Consider the following 17,837-nt stretch of genomic DNA (forward strand, 5'->3'; position numbering starts at 1 on the left):
AGATAACAAGCACAACCCAAATATTTATTTTCTATTATTTTTGTTCAGTAATCGTTTAACAAACCTAACAGCATTTTCTTTTTCAATTCACACAAAATAAATACCTATTCGTTTAATAGCAGCCCCTTTTGTGTTGTGCATTCATTTTGTTTTACAATGGAACAAATTTGTTAAAACTTGCCAACCACCGGTTCATTTAAAAAATAGTCCTTTTTACAGTTCTCATTAAGAAATTAACAAAGAAATACAAACAAACAAAAACGTATTGTCATAAGCAACATCTGATACAAACGAAACAAAATGACACATTGTTTATTTTCTTCTTGGACAGCAGCTGGCTTATTCATATTCAAAGTGTTCACTGTTGTTCGTTAGCCCAGCAAGTGGTATGGTTATTATAGTGTTCTATATTGTTTTCCTTTCATTTCAAGCAATGTGTTTCCATGCAATTCCCTTTGCAAAACATTGGGAGACGTCGCTTTCACAGCAGAGACGTGTTGATATGCAGCTCTTTCTTCTGATTGGTCTGGAGGCAGCCGCTTACAAGCGCCACCCCCCCCTCCCCCTTCCATAACAGCTCGGATGCAGAGCGGTTTCTGTGGTGTCTTCATCTTTATAGTCACTGTAATCGTTCCTTTTCAGAACGAAAGCGCCCTCAGTACAGAGCACAACCAGAGAAATAACTGATACCGAAGAAAGGGGAGCATAACACTACGGGTACTCCTAGAGAAACACACACACACACACACACTCAACAAGCAGGTGACATAAGCCTGAATCAAGAATTTAAAAATAAAGATTCCGAGTTGTTGAAGGATAGCTGGTGAAAAGCAGATGGGAAAAGAAGTAACAACACTTTTTTAACTGTTGTGCTATATGGACTCTGCTGATTATCTTATCAAGTTTTGAGTTAATTAAAAAAAAAAAAAAAAATGACCAAGTGACGGATACATTGTTTTCTAAGTGGACATATTAAGTGTAAGTACAAGAAGGACAAGTTTTGAACTGGTGTGGTGGGGACACCTGCTTTAAGCCGTAACAACTGAAGGGATGTCAGCCTTAAGGAGAAAATTTGGTGAAGACTACCAAGTTGTAAACACCTCCAGAGAGACGACTTACACCCCACCTGCCAAGAAGAAGCGGCAGAGGTTTGTAGATAAAAACGGCCGCTGTAACGTCCAGCACGGGAATCTCGGGGGAGAAACCAGTAGGTACCTGTCTGATCTCTTCACCACCTTAGTGGACCTCAAATGGAGATGGAACCTCCTCATATTCATCCTCACCTACACTATTGCATGGCTGGTGATGGCTTCCATGTGGTGGGTTATCGCCTACATCAGAGGAGACCTATACCGGGCTCACGATGCTAGCTATACCCCGTGTGTAGCCAACGTTTACAACTTCCCCTCCGCGTTCCTCTTCTTTATCGAGACTGAAGCTACCATAGGCTACGGCTACAGATATATTACAGAGAAATGCCCCGAAGGCATCATTCTCTTTCTGTTCCAGTCTCTACTCGGCTCCATTGTGGATGCGTTTCTCATAGGCTGCATGTTTATCAAAATGTCCCAGCCTAAGAAGCGAGCAGAGACGCTGATGTTCAGCCACAATGCTGTAATCTCCCAGCGGGATGGTAAACTCTGCCTGATGTTCAGGGTTGGCAATCTGAGAAACAGTCATATGGTTTCGGCACAGATCAGATGCAAACTTATAAAGGTAAGAAGCTGATTTACTTATATATAAACATCTGCAAAACTATTTAGCCGTTTAAGCATAGTCATATTTTATCCCCCAAAAGTGTGGAACACACAAATGAAGCTTCATAGGACAGTATGTCCATCACGGTCCACCTCTTACATATACAACAATATAGACTATAATGCAAAACTGTACTGTATATTTAACAGCCACATCCGTTTAGTATGGTACAGTACAGCATTTGAGATAGCAGCTCTGTAAATATGAGTGCTGCATATCATTATGCAAATTGTGGTATCTTGTCATTGCTTGTCAAATGTAAACTATTTAATTTAAAGTTACAAAACTAGAAATAAACACTGCAGGTATTCAATACAGTTAAGTACAGCTGTTTTACACTTTGTAATAAAACAGACATTCATATATTTAATAGATACTGTTTTCATATAGGTTCACTATGTATACAATAGGAATTGTTTCACTGTGGTATTGCTGCATTGAAATAGAACAAAATTGCAATAACATGTAGGAATGTTATATATTGTAATATATATATGTAGATATCCTTATATATATATATATATATATATATATATATTATATATATCTAATTAATTATCCTATATATATATATATATATATATATATATATATATATATATATATATTATTATATATTATATAATAAAATCGAAAGTGAACTGCTTCCAGTTTTCTTAGCAATGAGCCCTAGAGTTTAGAGACCACACAATATTTCCAAACCACCAACAACACGAAAAAAAACAATAAACAGACACTACGTAATAGGTTCCAAAAACAAGTTTATACAAATCCTTACAAAATTCAAACAATTTTAAGCTTCACTTAATATCCAAAGGTACCTCATTCCATTTAAATGGAATGTAATAAGTATCTTGAGCCAGTTTTTGTTCTGGTCATAGGGACAGAAAGAAGTCACTGCTAAACACTTTATAAATCATCCCTAGGTCTGTGTAATATGAGACACAGTGGTCTAAAAACTCCATGCCATTTACTCCAGATTGTCACAGTACTCCTCGCAATCTCCAAATTTTTTTGTTTGAGTTGTTTATATCTCATTTGGGAATTTTAATGAGTGCTAATTACAATTTGAGAATCTAGATTCATTCTAGACCAATGTTATTTTGAAGAGAGGTTTGATAGCTTTGCTGTAGAATGTATATATATATATATATATATATATATATATATATATATATATATATATATATATATATATATATAATGTGTATGTGTGTGTGTATATATATATATATATATATATATATATATCGGTCCAAATAAGAATGAAATACACACTCACATGCACACAGACACATATCACAACAATGTAATCATTTCTTCATGTTCAGGCCAAATAAGTGTATCAATTATTTTGAAAGGAAATCATTAAGCAGCTGAGCTCTAAATGATTCACCCAGAAACTAGTGGATAGCCAACTATCATCTATAAAGTGGATTGTATTGACAGCGCTATGGATCTTTAGTAATGAAATTATACCGTTACAAATATTGTCTGAATTAGTTCTAAATGAATATGTTGCTTTTGTCAGGCAATAACCTGGGAAGTGGATGTCCTGTGGTTAGGATAACAACATTCTGCATATTGCTATCAGTCAAATAGTGATATTCTGCATATTGCTATCAGTCAGAGATGATAATATAGGTTTTAAAAGCGTAACACCCTGATGTGAATGAATGTAGCCTATATTATGGATAAGGGCTGGAACGTTCACAGTCTTCCCCAGAAGAAAATTGCTACTATTTTACAGCAAATAGAAGGATTTAAGTAAGGTAATTGAGAGTTTTTTTGTTTTTTTTTTTAATAGAGAAGTAACACAAGAAAATTATGTTTTTAATGAATACCCAGTAAAGTTGAACCCGAATTAACCAGAAAATAATTTGTGTTTCCTTATTCAAGGTGCCACTTCTTTTCTATTGAATAAAAGAACATCTTGCTTCGGATTTACCGTCTGGTAACAGCAAATTACTGCTTGTATGACTGAAAACATTTAATGTTAAACAGCCTAGTAACACATATGATGTTGTTGGTCACGATATCTGCTTGTCAACGTTTTATTATTTATATATTACAAAGCCACTATTCAACTTCACTTAGGGCTTGTGAAGTGTGACGCACAGATATAGTATTCTGAGTATCTTGCATGGTGTTTTGATTAGATTGCTTGAAAGGGTTTGGAACTTGGAAGACTCAAAGCGAGATATTGTTCAATGCCAACTTCTGACCCATAGAAAGAAAACAGGGGTATTTGGTAGCTTTTACCACAACCACAATTTCTGTTCAATTTCTATTCACAAATACTTATCTGGTTGTAGTTTCACTACAGGAAACCTAATTATGAAGTAGTCAGAATTCTTTAGATTAATTCTACCCAGTACATTATTGTTAACTGGTGTATGCCACTAATATCTTATGATGAATGGGTAGGTTCAATAGTATTTTTTCCTCATATTAATATATCATAATATTCTGTGTCTCTATCCTCCCAAATCTTTAAAGGGTACACCCTGATATTCATAGAGTACTGTAGATATTTCACAAATGAGTAACCCACAAGCCCATGAAGGGTGGTCTATGACCATCCTCCTGGAGTGGAAGACCTACAGTGCTCCATAAACGCTCATGCATATTCTGTTTATAAAACAAGTACAAAGTGTGGAAAAGAAAGAGTTTGACCTAAATTAAGCAGAAGAATTCTGAAAATTCCTTTCATAAGATCCATTTGCCTGGTCATTCTGCCATAGTGCTCGAATGAGTGTAAGATTTGTAGCTGTGCGTTTATGAAATAAATAATGCAGAAAGTATAACAGATTATTGTGATTTATGCTTCTGAATGTAGCTGTGTGTTTTGTAAACACTGTGTTCAAACACTCCTTTAACATGACTTATCGTATGATAGAGTAAAGCAGTGAGGTAGGATAATGGGAATATGTTCAGTTTTTGCTGTATGTTGACTATATGATTTCAATCAGTTTAAGCTGATTCACTGCAGTTTTGAATTCCATGGCATGCTATGATCATTTTTAATATATGTTCCTGTAAAAACAAGAGTTGATAAACAGAGAATCTCCATATCTGTTTCAATTTTGCAGTTTAAAGGGAATAATAAACTTAAAGCACAAACCAGACTACAATAGTATTGGAAGTAATTAAATTACCTAACATAACCATTTGGACTATGGTGATTTTATCTGTCAGTTTACTTCCAAGCAGTCTTTGCAAAAATTGGATGTAACATATAATTCATGCTGCCATTTTGTTTTAAGAGTGTCCATTTTTTGACACATCATTGCAGATGTATAAAAAACTAGGAGGTTCTCATTGACAAATTGAAGGCTTTATCACTGGTATTACTTCGTTTTTAAAGTTATTAAAGGTATGGTTCCCAATTATCTTAATACTTTGGTCAAAAAGGTCAATACTGGCTACAGTTTGTGATCTCATGATTCTGGTAGTTTGGTAGTCCCAAGGATACAGACTCGATTAGGAGAATTGCCTTTTTCTTATCGACCTGGATCACTTTTTAAGAGTGTCGAAAGCACTGTGCAGAACCTAATGACATACTTTAAGAGCATCACCGTGTTCAAATTAAGTGTTAGTTGTGTGTTTTTTTTGTTTTTTTTTAAACCCTACATGAACACCTTACACACTGTTGTTATGGTTATGTGTTTGTAATGTGGATCTGCTTCGGCCATGCGAAACTCACACTCTCAATCTACAGATTAGAAGGCGACAATTTGTTTTTAATTGAAAGCACTTTGGAGATTATACACACAGCACAACCTAACTGTGTGATTTAAAAGTTTAACCAGCTCTCAATTGAAATGCATCAGTTCAGTGAGACCTTAAAAGGAAAATTATTCAGAACTGCTATATTTGTCCCATCCCTAGTGTGTATATTGTAACAAAAGTCCTTAACGCTATATAAGAATGAGCCTTCAGTCGATTCAAGGCCAAATTCGATCTTATTATACTAATAAATAATCAAAGACAAGCTGCCAATTGTTAACTAACAATTAACAAGTTGCTGTGAGCCACGGCCTATACCGATAAAACTCTTTCGTGCTTCACTTTCTGGATGATTTTCTCCTTCTATACTTGATGCACCCCCAGCCAAATCCATGTCAACACTCAAAGAAACCTTCTCTTTATTAGGAGTTCCACTATCAGGTGAGAAAACCTTAGGCCCCTTAGCCTAACTTCTTGGGAATCACTCTTGATACTGTTGCCATGGAAGTTCAAACTTCACCATCATGTTAACCTATCTAGCTCTAGCCATGCAGACTTGAAGATGTGGGTCTCTTTTTACAGAATTGGAACGGCAGCCAATGCAGCTGGGCAAGACGAGGGGTGATGTGATCATGTTTTTTACACCTGGTAAGGATCCAGGCAGCGGCATTCTGAACTAGCTGCAGTCGGTTTGTGGTGCGTGCTGGGAGGCCACCATATAGAGAGTTGCAGTAGTCAAGCCGAGAGGAGACAAATGCATGACAAACATGACTTTGGAGACGTTTTAAAGATGGTAGAAGGAAGAAAGAAGATGTGGGCATCAAAGGAAAAGTTGCTGTCAAGAAGTACACCAAAGCTTCGTACTGTAGGGGAAGGCAGCAGCAGAAGTTCAGGGCAGCTATATTGAGATTCTTAACTTGAGTTTTAGATCCTACTAGAAGATTTGCTAGTGTTCAGCTGAAGAAAATTGGCATACATCCAGGCCTCGATGTCTTGAATGCAAGCCGAGCCGGAACATGGTAGAAGGGCTTCCAGGGTCTAGATGCAGCGAGTGCATGTCCTTTACAGAGTGCCAGGTTTCAGCTACACAGAGAAGATGAAGATTGGTTTTGGTTATAAATTCACTGAGAAGCAGAGATTTGTTAGTCAAAGAGCGACAACTGAAAAAGGAGATTTTCAAGTTTGTAGCAGGCAGCGTAAGGGGAGGAGTTAGTAAAGGTAAGTGCAGCATGTACTTACCAGTGTTCATTCTGGGAGTGGAGAACGAGTGAGCCTGCTTTGTCCAGGGGATCCAGGCGTTGGGTGTCAAAGTAGGAATGAAGCCTCTAGTAGCCATTGGGAGGGATTTGGGAAAGATCCTTGCTCCACCTGTCCTCGCTCGTCATCCCAATTCAACACAGCCCAGCACACAAAGGAATTCTAAATTTCTATTTTTAAGTGCAATCTGGTTACCTTAGCAATCAAAGATTTAAACTATTAAAATTAACTGTAATTCACTTACCTATTTCAATGTTGTTTTCACCAGCGGCTGGAAACATATGCGTCTGAAGTACATTCAGAAAAAATATATATTAATATTGATGTAAACTTACAAGTACTGCAGAAAGGACAAGATTAGACGGAATTAAATTGATTTGTGAAAGAACAGGCTTAAAATTGCAATACTTTTAAAATGCAACAGTGCAACACACATTCTAACTCCTTTCATGTCTTCAGTGCATATAAATTGCTAATTTATAGACATTTCAATGACTGTTGCTGTTTTGTAATTTGGTGTTATTCCTCACAAAACACAAACACTAAAAATGAACACAGAATAGGTAGATAATTATTAGTTGTGTTCTTAATTCTTGCACCAAAAGAAATAACTGTGCAATTAGCTATAACATGGTTCAAGAAGCAGAGATAACATAATGTGAAACACAATCTTGAGATGCACATCGATTTCTGTTTTCATTTATTTTTGTGTAATACATTCTCACTACCTTACGTAGTTCTGCTTTTTAACTAGTAAAATGTTTGCTTTCATGAAAGGGGTTAGAACATAAGAACACAAGAAAGTTTACAAACGAGAGGAGGCCATTCGGCCCATCTTGCTTGTTTGGTTGTTAGTAGCTTATTGATCCCAGAATCTCATGTGTATGCTTAAAAACAGCATACCTTGAATTGAGCAATGCATCATAAAGCAACAAATCCTTTGCAACTGTAAATTTAAAAAACTGTGAAACTTTATAAAGTCTCTCAAATGTAAAATCTAACATTATGTACATCCAGCTGTTCATTGAGATGCAGAGCACTCTCCATTGCCTGGCGAAGCTTCTATTTTTTTTTTTTTTTTTTTTAGTCACGTTGTTTGTACAGGTTTCCACTGTATTCTGTGTACTATGCATTTCTCTGTTTGAAGTTTTATGGATTTTCTTGTATTTACTGCATCTTGTAAAGCATTTGTGATGGTGTTCCACTGTTAAAGGAGCTTGTAACAGGGAGAGATCTGTGCTGGCTCTGCTGGCATGTTCACGGGCTGCAGGAAGAGGGCGGCAGTCATCCAACAACCGCCTGTGAGTCCTGGCAGTGACACGGGGAGGTGGGAAAGTGGGTGTGTGGACTTTTCCCCCCTCTGAATGGCTGAGAGGCGCGTCTTGGGAGATTGTTAGCCCTATAAATTAACGCTCTGTTGTTTCCTCAGGTCTGCCCTGTTAAACGCGCCAAGAGTGCGGAAGCGCTAGTCAACGACCGAGAACCAGTGGGAGAGAAAGAAACGGAGGTTCAGAGCGAGCCATTGAGGGCGGGGAACCCTTGGGCAGACCCCTGATTAGTATATCAGAGCAGGCTAGTGAGCCGGCAGTGTAGGACGGTGATCCGGGTCGCACGGGCAGCGGCGATCGGGATATCGCTGCAAAGTGCAGCACCTTTTCTTTGTAGTTTTTGTTACTGTTTTATTTTCCCTGTTTCTTTGTGCCTTCTGTTTTGAATTATTGTTTCGAAGCACCTGCAAGGGCGCCAGGATTGTGTACCATCGCTTGGTATGCCCGTGGTTCTGTTTACCATCGTTGGTAAATTAGACCACAGACCCACAGCGCCATCTGCGGGACTAAAGAAAGAACAGCACCCTGAAATAAAACTGGGCACCTGTGCGGTGTTGCCAAATTCTCCTGTGTCAGTGAATTACCCACCACCCTTCCACACGTGGTGTCAGGTGGGATTCACTGGCACTGCCCCAAGCAGTGCATTTACAGAAGGAGCAGACTGGCAATGGATGCTACCCAGTTTGCCGCAATGATGGACCTCCTGAGACAGACGCTCACCGCGGCAGTGCAGGGGGTGGCTAGTCCCGCAGCTCCAGACCACTCCCTACAAAGACCCACCAAAATGACGGCCGAGGATCGACCTGACGCCTACTTGGATGTGTTCGAGGCCATGGCGATCTCGGCCGGGTGGCCCCAAGCCCAGTGGGCTAGCTGTTTGTTGCCCCAGCTCACCGGGGAGGCTCAAGCAGCTGCGAGGACGCTGTCCCCGGAGCACATGCTGGATTACCCCCTGCTGAAGGCAGCCATCCTGAGTCGCGTGGGAGCCACCCCGGAGGGCTACCGGAAAAAATTCCGGGAGGAGCAGTTTGCGGTGGGGGAGCCGCCATGGGCTGGCTGAACCCGGACGCGGTCACCAAAGCCAGGTTGGTGGAGCTGGTCGTGGTGGAGCGGTTTCTGAAGTGTCTGGCCCCCGGGACCTCGGCTATGGGTCCAGTGACAGGCACCAGATACTCTGGATCGGGCGGTTGAACTGGCGGAACAGTACCAGGTGGCGGAGCCAACGCCGATGAGACCGTCTGGGAGGAGCGCGGCCACCGGATCAACCCCTCAACTGGCCCCAGAGAGGGCGAGGGGACTAGGGGGAAGGGGTAGTTCAGGATTTGGTCGGGGGGTGTCGGCGGGAGCTCCCAGAACTGGGGCAGGGTGGGGATACCCACGGGCTGCTGCAGTGTCGGACCGGGATCTCGCACGGACGGACCCCCTTTTGCCAAAACTTCGGGGAGAGAAACCAGCTCACCGAGGTGTTGGACGTGCAGGAAGGTTGGCCACCTCGCCCGGGATTGCCCCGTGATGGAGTGTGACCTCAGCCGACCAGGTAGGCACGTTCAATTACCTCAGTCACTTCAGCACACGGGTTTTGTTATTTCTCTGACAGTGGATGGTACAAAAACCCAGGCTCTCCTGGATTCAGGGTGTGGTCAGTTTCTAGTACAGGAGAGCCTAATCTCACCGGGGCATAAACGTATATTGGGACGGGTGCATATTAAATGTATTCATGGAGATGTCCGCTCCTATCCCAAGATCAATGTGTGTATGGCTATTGGCCAGCAGGTGACGCAGGTGCAGGTAGGATTATGTCCTCGATTGCCGGTACCAGTAGTTCTGGGACGGGACTGTGAGCAATTTAAAGATTGGTTGGCTGCTCTGACAGCCCCGTCTTCTTTATTGGCTAAGAAAGAGGAAGTAATTGGAGAGATTTTTCCCTTTCGCGATCCAGAATGGTTTTGCCATAGATTTAAACCCCGTAAAACTAAACGGGAGCGCCGGATCGCTAAGAATGAGGGCTGGCAATGGAGGGAGTCAGAGAAGTTTCAGGTGGGGGCGGTTGGTGAAGAGTCCGGGGGGGAAGGTCGCGGAGCCAGCGCAGGGGTCTGGCTCGGCTGCCTCTGCTCGGGACCGACCTGACCCCGAGTTGGAAGCCATGGGAGCTGATTTCTTAGCTCGCTCCCGTGACTTCCGACTCGAGCAAGGGCGTGACGACGTGCTGGGCAGGCTTTTTGACCAAGCAACGGTGGTTAATGGTCGGGTGGTCGAGCCCAGACACGCCGCCACGTACCCCCACTTTGAAATTGATCGAGACCTACTGTACCGTGTTGATAAATTACCCCAGACCGGTGAAGTGCGTCATCAGTTGCTCATTCCTCAGCCCTTTAAGGAGGATTTGTTGCAGCTGGCTCACGCTATTCCCCTGTCTGGTCATTTGGGAAGGGATAAAACTAAAGCAAGGCTTGTGTCACGGTTCTTCTGGCTGGGGCTGGATGGCGATGTTAAGCGGTTTTGTGAGCGTTGTGGGGAATGTCAGAAGGCCAGCCCTAGAGCCGTTCCACGAGCCCCACTGGTGCCTTTGCCCCTAGTGGAAGCTCAGTTTGAGCGTATTGGGATGGACATAGTTGGGCCACTAGAAAGGAGTGCGGCAGGATACACCCACCTACTTGTCATTCTGGATTACGCTATGCGTTATCCAGAGGCAATTCCCCTCCGATCTATGTCCTCTAAGTCTGTTGCCAACGAGCTTGTGAAGGTTTTCTCCCGGGTGGGGATTCCCAAGGAGATACTAACCGATCAAGGCACCAATTTTATGTCCCGGCTAATCCGCGGAACATGTAAGCTTTTGGGAATTAAGACCATTAGGACCTCGTGTGTTTCATCCTCAGACCAACGGTTTGGTGGAAAGCTTTAATAAGACCCTTAAGAACATGTTGCGCAGATTTATTCGTAGTGATGTGCGTTACTGGGACCAGCTGATTCCTCCCCTTCTCTTTGCGATCAGAGAGGTTCCCCAGGCTTCTACGGGGTTTTCACCATTCGAGCTGTTGTATGGGCGGAGACCCCGGGGCGTGCTCGATCTGGTCAGATAGATGTGGGAGGAACAGCAGGACAATTCGACCAATACCGTCCGGTATGCGTTGGACCTGCGCAAACGTCTTGAGTCTGTGGGAAAATGGGCGCATGACAATTTGCAGCAGGCGCAGCACAGACAGGAGACACAATATAACCGAGGAGCCCGGTTGCGCACATTTCAGCCGGGGGATAAGGTACTTCTGTTATTACCCAGTTCTGAGTCGAAACTCTTGGCTAAGTGGCAAGGACCCTTTGAGGTTACACGCCAGGTTGGGAAGGTGGACTATGAGATCTGCCAGCCGGAGTGACGGACAGAGAAACACATTTATCATATCAATCTCTTAAAGCCTTGGTTGCAACCAGAGGCGTTGTTAGTGGTGCATGCAGATGACGTCACGGACCTGGGACCTGATCTTTCTGTGTTGGCAAGAAAAGGATCGGTACAGATTGCTGAGAATCTGACACCAACGCAGAAATGTCACTCGAGTAGCCCATCATCATATTGATATTGAGCCAGGGGCGCTAGTTCGCCAGAGGCCGTACCGTATACCTGAGCGTAAAAGACAGGTAATAAAAGCAGAAATTGACGAAATGCTGAGACTGGGAGTAATAGAAGAGTCCCAAAGTGACTGGAACAGTCCGATTGTTTTAGTCGATAAGCCAGACGGGTCAACTCGATTTTGCATTGATTTCAGATGAATCAATGAGAAATCGAAATTTGACGCTTATCCAATGCCCCGAGTAGATGCTGGAGCGTCTAGGCACAGCTCATTTTATGACAACATTGGATTTAACGAAGGGGTACTGGCAGATACCCCTGACCCCGGAATCTAGAGAGAGGACAGTGTTTTCGACTCCCTTCGGGTTGTTCCAATTCAGGACCATGCCCTTTGGGTTGCACGGAGCCCCCATCACTTTCCAGCGGATGATGGATCGCATCTTGCGGCCCCATCAGCAGTACGCCGCTGCTTACATAGATGACGTGGTTATCCACAGTGAGGATTGGCCGAGTCATCTGTGTAAGGTGGCGGCGGTGCTGCAATCCTTGCGGGAGGCGGGGCTCACTGCTAACCCAAAGAAGTGTGCCACTGGGAAGAGTGAGTCGGAGTATTTGGGGTATCGAGTAGGGGGCGGCCAGATCAGACCTCTAGTTGCTAAGGTGAAAGCCTTGGCTGACTGGCCGGTTCCTACAACCAAAACCCAGGTGCGCTCTTTCTTGGGACTAGCGGGTTATTATAGAAAGTTCATCCCGAGCTTCGCTACGCTCGCTGCTCCCTTGACAGACCTCACCCGGAAGGCTGCCCCAAATACGGTTCAGTGGAGGAGTCGTGCCAGAGGGCCTTTCTCGCCTTGAAGCGGAGGCTGTGTAGCAGGCCAGTACTATGTAGCCCGGATTTTGGTAAGAGGTTCACCCTGCAGACGGATGCGTCAGAGACAGGTCTCGGGGCAGTGTTGTGTCAGGAGGTGCGAGGAAGCGAGTACCCAGTCCTGTATATCAGCAGGAAGCTCCAGCGAGAAAAATTATAGCACCATCGAGAAGGAGTGTCTCGCGGTAAAATGGGCAGTCGAGTCACTCCGGTACTACCTCCTGGGGCGACACTTCACCCTGGTTACAGATCATGCCCCCTTAGCATGGCTTCACCGGATGAAAGATAGCAACACCAGAATCACACGGTGTACTTGGCCTTGCAGCCCTATGCCTTCAGGGTAGTCCACCGAGCAGGAAAGCTGCATCAAAACGCAGACTTTTTCTCTCAGGAAGGCATGGGGGTGTAAGATTTTCAAATGAACTGGTGGTGTCATTCTGAAGGGAAGGATATGTAACAGGGAGAGATCTGTGCTGACTCTGCTGGCGTGTTCACGGGCTGCAGGAAGAGGGCGGCAGTCGTCCAACAACCGCCTGTGAGTCATGGCAGTGACACGGGGAGGTGGGAAAGTGGGTGTGTGGACTTTTCCCCTCTCTGAATGGCTGAGAGGCACGTCTTGGGAGATTGTTAGCCCTATAAATTAACGCTCTGTTATTTCCTCAGGTCTGCCCTGTTAAACGTGCCAAGAGTGCGGAAGCGCTGGTCAACGACCAAGAACCAGTGGGAGAGAAAGAAACGGAGGTTCAGAGCAAGACATTGAGGGCGGGGAACCCTTGGGCAGACCCCTGATTAGTATATCAGAGCAGGCTAGTGAGCTGGCAGTGTAGGACGGTGATCCGGGTCGCACGGGCAGCGGCGACCGGGATATCGCTGCAAAGTGCAGCACCTTTTCTTTGTAGTTTTTGTTACTGTTTTATTTTCCCTGTTTCTTTGTGCCTTCTGTTTTGAATTATTGTTTCGAAGCACCTGCAAGGGCGCCGGTATTGTGTACCATTGCTTGGTATGCCCGTGGTTCTGTTCACCATCGTTGGTAAATCAGACCACGGACCCACAGCGCCATCTGCAGGACTAAAGAAAGAACAGCACCCTGAAATAAAACTGGGCACCTGTGCGGTGTTGCCAAATTCACCTGTCTGTCTCCTGTGTCAGTGAATTACCCACCACCCTTCCACAGAGCTATATAAAATAGATTGATTAATTGATTGATTGATTGATTTTGTAACAGTTAGCAAACTACAGTTGCACAGATACTGCAGACCGAACACATTTGACCACTATTGTAATTAAACTCCAGCCATGGGTCAATCTTCAACCAGTTTGCCTGTATCTTTTTTTTTTTTTTTAAACTTTGCCTTCACTGCCATTGCTTATTTGTGCTGTTGTATGGCTATATCTAAGCCTCTGGTCTAATGTATTATGCATTAGTCAGTGGTGTGTGACTGAGTTTAGTAAAAATACCCTGAATATTTGGTGCCAAATTACACTTTGTATGTTTTATGGTGACTGTTTATGCTGTTTTTAAATTAGATTGTTTATACCATTTTTATAATGGAAAAGTGACCTATATTTTATTTTTGTAACAATTAGTGTGTGAATCACTCAGAAAATATTTGTGTTTGTTTTAATTAAAATGTCATTAACATAATAGGGTCTGTGTATTTCTTTTTTGTTGTTTTATGAATGAGCCTTGGTGCCCCTGGGTTGGATTTATGGTTTGCCTTTTTGCCCCCTAGAACTGCCTTGATGCCCCTGAATCAACGAAGGCAACATTGCCTTGCCTTTCATTAACTTAACTTCATGCCCTGGAATGCCATTTCGTTTTTTTTTTTTTTTTTTTAAGACAAAATAATTTCATCTGTTGCGCTCCATCTGTACACAGATGCATCATCATTAGGATTTGGGGCATGTGACACAATGTGAGTGGTGTGGTGTACAAATGGAATGTTCAGACAGTATTCCCAATGAAAAATGTCCGTATTTAATAAACAGGCAAATAATAATTCAGTCTCCCCTATACCAACATATAGGGGAAGCAATACAGTGGGTTGCAGTCCCAAACAAAAAAATAACACTCCTAAACCACAGTCCTGCATGCACGAAAATGTGCTCCTTCAATCCTCAGTCCTCCTCTGCAGTAGAAAAACAACAAAACACAAACAATTACAAACACACGTACAGCTTCGACTGTGAATCACGTCTCAGCATAAGGGGCCTGGTACTGACATAGCTGCTTCCCCTTTATACCACAAAACTCCTCCCTGCAATCCACATGGTGCAATGGTTTCTCCAATCACTGTCTACCCCGTAGCTGGTTGCAAGGGAGTCCTCTGTGTAGGTGCAGCTACGCGCTCCCCCTAATATGGTCACCTTACAGTTTCTGCCTACCTGCTGTCCATCTAGGAGGAAGCATACCACCAACCTTACACAGCGCCCTTTCTGGTGGGGAGGGAGATTTACAGCTTGAATTCCTTCGCAGTCTGTCACAGTGCATGTTCAACCTTTCTGGTTTTCAGCAGCCTGGCCAGCTCCAATCTCCAATCTTTCTTCTCAACAACGTTCCTCTGCTCTGCATGAACTTTATACTATAGTCTCAGTTACTTCCATCTGGAGCCACTGGTGGTCGAGAAAATCGATCATCTTCCACTGTGACAGCCAATCTACTGTAGCCATCATCAATAAAGAGCGATCCAAAATGCAACTCATAAACAGTTTGCTCCACAGCCTCACTTGGTTATCTATTAACAGTAACTTTCCCTTTAAAGCAGCTCATGTGCCTGGTTTCTCAATCCTCTCTCGTTTTGAGTTAAAGAAATTCCATCAACTTTTTTTCCTCACAGTTTATGAGCTGTGGTATTGCTTGGCATGTCGAAAAATATGGGGGTCTGATCAGCATTTCTGATCTGTCCAAGCTGGTTCTGTTTATTTGAAACGATGAAATTGTAAAAGCTTCTCTTGGTATTCCCCAGGAAGCTAATGACGCTTTGTAAGTGGCTGCCTATATAACATGGATGATCCAAAATTGGCAGACGTCTTTTTTGTCTTTTCTCAGCAGTCAGTCACATTGCTGTTTGTGTACTCGGATAGTCACATCTTTTGTTGGCGATTTTAATATACACATCACTATAGTGTACTAGAATTTAAGATGCAGGCTATTTAAGAAGCAAAATGTGGTTAAAATTTGGTCTAAATTCTAAGGAATATGGTAATTGCACTGAAGGTGTATTCTCATAGAGGTGGAATCGTGACCTCTGACTGACGTCGGAGGGCAAACGAGGGCAGCTCCGATCAGTCCAGAAGGCAAGATCCTGGGCCAAACAGTTCATCCCACACTACACTTTACATCTTACAATGCTGAGCTTTGATCTTTGAACTGGATAATGTTTATATCACTAACCTAAAGTGCTGGTATTTGAGCTCCTGTCGATTACAATTTCTGAAGCTACAATTCTGTAGGAAAATGTGTATATACAGAATTATAGACTGTATGTACGTATATAAGTTTATAATAAATATGCAGTAAAAAAAAAAAAAATGTTTAGCAAATTATGCAAGGATAGAGGATGCGCTTTCTTATGGAATTTTTTTTGTATTTGTGTAACTGTCACAGAGACTGCCGAAGTGGGCGGCGTCAGAACCACGAAATAAATACACAAAACAGGATGGATGAAATGAAATGATGATGGTGCTTGCTTGCACTGGTTTATTGTAAAATAAAAGGGTTGAACAAGCAAACAGAAACACTGCACTCTACGCCAAAAAAAAAGAGACAAACAAAAACGGACAATACTTAAAACGGTGCACGGACAGACACACTGACAGACACGGTGAGTTTAAACAAACAAGTATTGTGCTGGTCCCACCAGCACGCAATAGCAATTGTTGTAAATAGTTTATCCTCCTCTCTCTCCCATTCTGCACTAACCGAACACCCAACTGCAAGTGGCTGAAAACATGGTGTTTTTATGCAGCTGTACCAAGACTCGACTGCTAATCAATCGTTCAATTGGAGTCTCGGTACAACTGCACGTGAATTAATAAAGTGCAATTCCCCGTGCTCACATATTATTAATTTTTACTTGCACGTGAAATGCTGTGCAATCCTCATGCCTAAATACACATATACATTTTAAACACTCGTGTTACACAGACCCGTTTATATCCTGTGTACCAATGACTATACACCAACATTAAACAAACCACACGCAACATAACAGATATTATACACAGGGGCGGACACTTTGTCACAGTAACGCAATCTTCGTTCTTATTTTGTTTAGTTTTTTGTTAGTTCTTTGGTGGTCAAATGAGACAGCTGCGCTTGCGGTGCTTCAACACAAACATTTCAATAGACCCTCCCATATTTTAATATTAATTAGGCTATTTGCATTTGGAAGGACAATTTCGACTAAAAAGGAGAATTGTGGCTGGAAGAAAACTACACGAAAACGAATACTGCACACAATATTTTCATAAGGTTCTTGTCCTCCTGTAAAAGCTTAAAATCCTGTCCTGACGAGGTGGTGGGTGGTTAGTAATGCAATGCGGTAGTTACCTGCATTATTAGTAATGCAATGCGATAGTTACCTGTATGGTTAGTAATGCAATGCGATAGTTACCTGTATGGTTAGTAATGTAATGTGGTAGTTACCTGCATGGTTAGTAATGTAATGTGGTAGTTACCTGCATGGTTAGTAATGTAATGTGGTAGTTACCTGTATGGTTAGTAATGTAATGTGGTAGTTACCTGCGTAATGTGGTAGTTACCTGTATGGTTAGTAATGTAATGTGGTAGTTACCTGCATGGTTAGTAATGTAATGTGGTAGTTACCTGCATTTTAGTAATGTAATGTGGTAGTTACCTGCATGGTTAGTAATGTAATGTGGTAGTTACCTGTATGGTTAGTAATGTAATGTGGTAGTTACCTGCATGGTTAGTAATGTAATGTGGTAGTTACCTGTATGGTTAGTAATGTAATGTGGTAGTTACCTGTATGGTTAGTAATGTAATGTGGTAGTTACCTGCATGGTTAGTAATGTAATGTGGTAGTTACCTGTATGGTTAGTAATGTAATGTGGTAGTTACCTGCATTGTTAGTAATGCAATGCGATAGTTACCTGTATGGTTAGTAATGCAATGCGATAGTTACCTGTATGGTTAGTAATGTAATGTGGAAGTTTCCTGCACGATTAGTAATGTAATGTGGTAGTTACCTGCATGGTTAGTAATGTAATGTGGTAGTTACCTGTATGGTTAGTAATGTAATGTGGTAGTTACCTGCATGGTTAGTAATGTAATGTGGTAGTTACCTGCATGGTTAGTAATGTAATGTGGTAG

General features: G+C 42.5%; 1 protein-coding gene across 2 annotated transcripts in view; it reads left to right on the forward strand.

Moving 5' to 3' along the window:
* Positions 1–567: 567 nt before the first annotated feature.
* The window catches only part of kcnj19a (potassium inwardly rectifying channel subfamily J member 19a), a 72,798-nt gene continuing 55,528 nt past the window's right edge, over positions 568–17,837 (forward strand). For both annotated transcript variants that reach the window (XM_041266973.1, XM_041266972.1), the window contains exon 1: positions 568–1,716. In XM_041266973.1, coding sequence (XP_041122907.1) covers positions 1,051–1,716 — 666 coding nt within the window. In that variant the 5' untranslated portion in view covers positions 568–1,050. The remainder of the gene's footprint in view (positions 1,717–17,837) is intronic.

This window comes from Polyodon spathula, chromosome 12 (genome assembly GCF_017654505.1).
Source record: "Polyodon spathula isolate WHYD16114869_AA chromosome 12, ASM1765450v1, whole genome shotgun sequence".
Classification (NCBI taxonomy): domain Eukaryota; kingdom Metazoa; phylum Chordata; class Actinopteri; order Acipenseriformes; family Polyodontidae; genus Polyodon; species Polyodon spathula.